Below are 6,707 nucleotides of genomic sequence, written 5' to 3'. Positions count from 1 at the left end.
AATTCGTCTATGGCATCACTTTGGCCTAAGACTATAAAGAATCGCTTAAGGCTCAAGGCTTACTTTAAGCTCAAGATTTGTTTAAAGCTAAAAAGTCGTCTAAAAATTAAAGCTCAACTAAAACATAAGGCTCACTAAAGGCTCAAGGCACAATGATGGGTCAAGTTTAACTGAAGCTAAAAACTCGTTAATGCTTGAATCTTACCTAAATCGAAAGCAATGTTTTAGATCAATTTAAGGTCATAGACAAAGTTAAATCTTCAAACAAGCCTTGAACGAGTTTTACATCTTAGATTTAAATCTTAAGTCTTAAAAGAGCTTTTAGGTTAAACTAACTCTTGAGCCTTAAAAGCCTTGAGACTGAAGCGGGTCTTAAAAATCATAGTTAAGTCTTAAGTCTTAAACGAATTTTTAGCTTCAAGCAAGTCTTGTAGGTTTAAGTGAGCCTTGAGCCTTTAAGCGAGCCTTATATCTATGTTCATTCTAAAGTCTTAGACGAGTTTTCAACTTCAAATAAGCCTTAAGTAAGTCTTAAGTCTTGACGAGTTCTTAGCTTCAGTGAGTTCTTGAGTCTTAAACGAGCCTTGTGTCTATAAGTTCAGTCCTAAGTCTTAGACGACTTTTTAGCCTCAAGCAAGTCTTGAGCCTTAAGCGAGCCTTGAGGTAACCAACAAATTTTAAGGCGAGTAAATTTATTTCCTTATGAAGAAACTTTGTTTTCGTGACTAATTTCGAAGAGATTGTTAATTTTTTCAGATTTAATTAAAAATTACCGAATGATAAATTACTTTCCTTTAATTAAAATTGCCTATAAATCTAAAATTAGGCTTACCATCTTTGAACTTCCTACATTATCATTAAATAATAAAGGAAGTAAAGTACACGGAAAAAAATTTTTACTGTGGGGAACAGCTAATTTAAAAAATAAATAACATAAAGAATCTATTCAACTAATTCAGTGAATGATTTCCAATGCAGTAGTCAAACTGTTTCTCTGATATAGAGAAAATGAATTTCACTGGTCAGCCATATTGGAAATATTTGACAGTTTACCATTCTCATAGAAATTTCTCTAAAATCACAAATGTCAAATTTACATTTCTTATCTCTAAATACGTATTAATTTACTAATTTTACATTTTATTAGTTATAATATAAAAAATATAATTGATAGAATTTGAATATACGCTTTGAACATTAATGTAAAAATGTTTTCAATCAAGTGTTATTTTGAGGTTATGTTGTTTTCAAAAGGTAACTTAAGAAATATCATTTTCGCTAGATCAGCGAAAATGGATTATCGCTGGAGCCAAATCCGTGAAACTTATAGCTATTATAGTGATTGTTATCTCTACTTTAGTAGAACTTTTTTTTAGCGTGTATATGTCAAGGAACTCTGAGAATCTTGATGTGCATGTAGCTCAGTGGTTAGAGCAGTCTACCAGCAATAGAAAGGTCGTGGGCTCGTATCCCACAATAATGCTTCCGTTTTTCTCAGTTCTTTGATAATTTTGAAGTTATTAATTGACTTCGAAAATATTTTTCAGAAAAAGCAGGTTTCTGTATTAGGACGGTTGTACTGTCGATACAAAAAATTAAAAGATGCTTGCTTAAGTGAGAAATTGATTCAGAGAGATTGTTAATTTCAGGTTCCTCTAGAGGAACATTAAAGGATTTCTTAAGAACCCTGTAAAAAGAGTTTTAGCTACTAGGGTTAGCAGCAGCCTATCGATAGACTACTACAGACCAAAATCTCTCTCAGTGTATAACTAGAACAAAAATAATAATAACATATGGTAAAGATTAAAGTCAGCATATACACAAGTATCGCACGTTTAGATCATTTTTACTATAATATAAAATTCAATTTTGAAAAATTTAGATTTTCTTTATAAAGACAAAAAACATAATATAGACATAATTAGAGTTTATGTGCATTAAATTAATTACTCTCTAAATCTAAGAGTGTGAATACTAACTCAAATTAGTAAGACTTTTCATTAATTTATAGTAACATTTTTCTAATGAACTTTTTTTACTAAATTTTGAGGAAAAAATAGAAATTATTACAAGTTTGAATTAGTAAACACCTTCCCTTCGATTTGAAGAATTAAATGCTATTTTTTAAATAATATTTAAGCTGAATATTTTATTAAGTTAAAAATAAAGAAACAATTCTGTAAAATTTTTTTTGAATTTGTAACGTTGCATAATAGTTATTGTAATGAATTTACAAAGCCTAAATTAGAATTAATTAATGATTAATGTGCTGGCAAGTAAATATGTGATTATACTGCCTTTGATAATTGCGATATCCATATAAGTCTATATAATAAACATATAATTAAATGCAATGATTTATAATAACAGTTAAACGTTGTTTCTATGGATTTTAGTAAGCTTCAGTATCTAAGTGGAAAAGATTGATATGAAAAGTTCAATATGCGAGTCCAAATCTTAAGAAAAATATATCATGTTCTCAAAATAATTTGTCGTTATTTTCACTGCATATAAATATTCAAAACTTAATAAAACAAGTTGTGACTCCAGATATTCATATGAACATTTTGCTTCCTCGTGGAGGAAGCTTTAACGACAAATTATATTTAATTTTTAAATAATTTTCAATGCCTACAATTTAACATTTATAAAATTAAGTTAATTTGTATTAAAGGAAGGAATAAAATTTTATTACACAGTAATATGATTTTAAATAAACAAAACAATTTTTAGTAAAAGAGTGAATTTTTCAACTTTAACCGTGATTAATTTTATTAATTCCAATACAATATATAGGGGAGACCGGGGTGAAGTCGGTCACTAGCGATTAGTGACGCTATGAACTTAAGATGGTGATATCGGTACTATAAAATTACTTATTTTGTTAACGAACTTTCGTTTAGTTTCATGAATTTAACATGGAATCACAGGCGGTCAAGTGTTTTAAGAGGTGTCAGAAAAAAAACGATCTTTGGATTTTTAAGTTTTTCGATCATTATTTTTTAGTCTTAATTTATTTAGATAAGTTTTTTTGATGCAATTAAATGTCCTTTTTCGAAGTACATACATACATATATATAACATAGTTTTGTAGATTTAATTAAATTTATTCTGAAATGTGAGGAATATATTCAGGGTTAAATCGGTCACGTGAAGTTGAAGTAAAGCCGGTCACTTAGTTTTAAATTTTTAATAAAATAATTTCAAGTATTACATTTTAACATTAATAAAATTTATAACTTGTTAAATCCAAACTTTAAAGCATTTTTAAAATTTTTATAAATTTAAGGACTACAAAGCTTTCTCCACGAGGAAGCAAAAACATTAAATTCTTAATAAGATTTTTAGTTATTTTCTTCATATAAATTATTATTTATTTAACATTCTGTACGGGCTTACAGAGGAAAGAAAAAGGCCCTATCATTAAATCTAAATTGCATCTAACTTAATTACTTAAATTGTGTATTGTGAACATATATCCTAAAGAAGATTGTTAAGGTAAGTGGCTAATCAAACAAAAATTATAACCTTTATTAATATTATAAAATTAAGGAGGCAGAAAGGAGCGACAACCTCCAAAAGAAAAATGAATTAATCATAAAACCAAAAATTATATTTTTCAAAAATTTTTAAGTTTTTCTATTCTTGAAATTATATTATTTTTATCATTTTCACTTTTAAATTAGTCAAAATGACTATAATACCTCATTATGTTATGTATAAATATGTTGTATGGGTCATTCCAATGAAAACCGTCTAGAGCTGGTTGCTCGATGATTTTAAAAAATGATGTGATTAATATATAATATTCTTCAATAAAATTGGATTATATTTTAGTGGTTTATAGCCCCAAATATATTTTACATTCTTTTAAATATTTTTTTTAAATGTCTAACTGGTTATGCAGTCTAACATAACCCATTTTGCGAAAACTCAGTATGAATCATTAAAAATAGATTATAAATACTGATTTTTATTTTAAATAAATATATTTTTGCTAAATTCATTTAAATAAACGAAAACTATTTGAAAATAACTCACCAGAACAGATAAATCAGAATTTTTTTGTACTTGCACAGTATAATAAACATGAATTTCTTTTTCTTATATCTTCTGTGGAGAAAAAGGAATTTTCACGAAACTTATTCAAATTGATTTATTTTAAAATTATAAATTTATTTAAATTGGAATTTTTTTGGGACCTGTACTCATTAATTATTTAATAAATATGAAAAATTTTATAAATTTAACCTGATTTTGATTAAATTTTTATTTTCATGCAAGGATGCCCTAAAGACATCCCAAGTCCCAGTGCCCACTGGGTATTTTTTTGAAATGAAGAAACATTTGTTACGATTTACATTTCAAAAATAAAATTCTGAATCTTAAATTTTTTTTTGAAATTGAAAATTTTAATTTAAAGTAAAATTTTATAAAGACCGGATTTGTAAATACTTCGAATGCAAAGATTAGCGTCTCGATAAACTTTAAATGTAGCTTCAACTCGCATATCGTAGACGAATTTTGATTGACAGGCTTTTGCTGAAATTTTCACATTTTTCAATACAGTGAGTCCTTCATTTTTTAATTTGAATATGATATTTTGTTGTCTATTATTTGAGATTTGAAATTCTTCGATTTTATTAATGACACACTTTTCTGGTATTGTTGCTTTGTCCAAAGAACATGTGGCCACGATATTGTTGAGATCAGTTATAGTTTTATTTGCAACCTGCGACAAAATACAATGCAGATTAATAAATATTTATTTTATAAATTAATCTACTCTATTTATTAATTTTTATTTAATGTACTTTACTCGAAAAAAAACACTTTTTAAAGACAAAGTCGCATTTTTACGCTTTTTGCAAAGATATTCTTGAACTTTTTAAATAACTGGACTAAACAAAGAAAAATAGAAGGTTAAAAGTGTATTTGAATAAAAAGTTTATAGAGCAAAATAAATTTCAAGGCAAAACTTGTTTTTCTCTTATTATGCAATCAATAAAGTTTATTTGGAATATATTTGATGTATTTGATTAAATATATGACATTGTGAAAATTTTAAAAAAATTAAGTGGAAAAATGAATGTTTAAATTAATTGTGATTCAATGAGAAAACGGTATTATTTAATTATAGAAATATTAAATTAATCGAGAAATTTAGATATTGGTAGGAGGTCCGAAAAATCTTGCGCAAAGTTATCAAGCACAAGGAGGCAAAGCGTTTGCCTTTCATTTCATACATGCGTACGTATAAAATGTAGCGCACTTTTACTTTCATACATTCCTATAATGCTTCAAAAAAAAAGTTTCGTATGTGTCGAAGCACAAGTCAAACGAGATTACATTTTTCTATCATAGATAACATTGCGCAACCTTACGTACATATACCTTCAGAATGCGATTTACCTCATAAAAGAGAATTAAAACTTCTTAAGAAATTTTTTTTGTCATGCACCGAAAAAATAAAATTTTAAAGTGAGAAGTTCTACTCAAAAATTACTTTTACATTTTATTTCCAATGTACGAATAATTATCAACCAAAAAGAGGATTTTTTTATTTGAAAATATTTCAATTAAAAGATTACTTTGAAACTTTCTTTGTTTGATTAAAATTATTCCTTTAGAAATTAAATAAACAAGAAATACTGCAAAAAAGAGAAATATTCTAAAATTGAGAACTTTTTTTCGGTAAGCATTAGAAAAAACAAATATTCTTGAAATTTAAAATTTAATCAAAATTGAAAAGTTTCATAATTTAAAATTAATTTTTTAATTCAAACTAAGTTTATCATGGAAAATAATTTAAATACCTGTAGGGCTTTGGTAATATTTTTCAAAAGTGGAGTAGCAGATGACAAAGAAATTGGAGTACATTTGTCAAGATTCAAATAAGTCGTTTCGTTCAATTTTCTCAAACTATTGTTTGACATTTTTTGACAAGATGAAGCATCAATTCCTGTAACGTTCACTGCACTGACTGCCGTCTAAAATGTACAATTTTATTTTTGTTTTATTTTTTAAATCAAGCGATTTTTTTACAGATTAACAATATTATAATTTTTATTATTGTAATTTTAACTTTTTAGTGTATAAATAGCATCTTTTTGATAAACAAAATAAAAATTTTATTTCTAGATCGCTTTCAAGTAAAATATTATGTGAAAGAAAAAATTACAATTCTAAATTCTGTTTTTAAAAGACAAAATGTTTATAAATTTATATTAAATTTTACTGTATACAATTAATATATTTATTAAAATAAAATTTACTTTACCTCGACTCCATGGAGAACGTAATAAACAATTCCATCCATACGATTTAAAGAATCAAGTTTTGATTGATTAATTTTGATTTTCATATCAGAATGCATTTTTTCCTCGAATTGTTTAAGTTTTTCGATAATCAATTGTGTTGTGTTTTTTAATCCATTGATAACTTTTTCATTTTTAATTGAAATTTCTGAAGAATTTACAACCTGAGGAATATTGAATAAATAAATATTTCACATAACAAATAATCAGCGTAAAGTAATTATTAAAGTGTCAAATTTACTCACTTCAAAAATAACGAATGTAACAAAAATGGAAAAAAGAATGACTTTCATGTTTAGTACTTATATCTCAGACGATTGAATCATTGAAACTGATCTTTGTAGCGAACAAAACTATTGAGTTCTCTCGATCGTTCTCTTCACCTGCGCT

General features: G+C 26.2%; 1 protein-coding gene across 1 annotated transcript; it reads right to left on the bottom strand.

Moving 5' to 3' along the window:
• Nucleotides 1-4,165: 4,165 nt before the first annotated feature.
• Nucleotides 4,166-6,707, bottom strand: LOC122507283. Its single transcript, XM_043619890.1, has 4 exons — nt 6,563-6,707; nt 6,281-6,481; nt 5,817-5,990; nt 4,166-4,732 (listed from the first exon to the last, which is right to left on the bottom strand). Exons 1-4 carry the CDS (start codon nt 6,608-6,610, stop codon nt 4,418-4,420), a joined length of 738 nt encoding a protein of 245 aa, XP_043475825.1. The 5' UTR covers nt 6,611-6,707; the 3' UTR covers nt 4,166-4,417.

The sequence above is a fragment of the Leptopilina heterotoma genome, unplaced genomic scaffold (assembly GCF_015476425.1).
Source record: "Leptopilina heterotoma isolate Lh14 unplaced genomic scaffold, ASM1547642v1 Lhet_46, whole genome shotgun sequence".
Taxonomy (NCBI): Eukaryota; Metazoa; Arthropoda; class Insecta; order Hymenoptera; family Figitidae; genus Leptopilina; species Leptopilina heterotoma.
This window is presented reverse-complemented; position numbering and strand designations above follow the sequence as displayed.

Coding starts and splice junctions, on each gene's coding strand:
- LOC122507283 (XM_043619890.1), bottom strand. CDS start 6,610: ATGAAAGTCATTCTTTTTTCCATTTTTGTTACATTCGTTATTTTTGAA. Junction 5,991..6,280: donor ACGTTCTCCATGGAGTCGAG/GTAAAGTAAATT, acceptor TGTACATTTTAG/ACGGCAGTCAGTGCAGTGAA. Junction 4,733..5,816: donor ATATTACCAAAGCCCTACAG/GTATTTAAATTA, acceptor ATTTTGTCGCAG/GTTGCAAATAAAACTATAAC.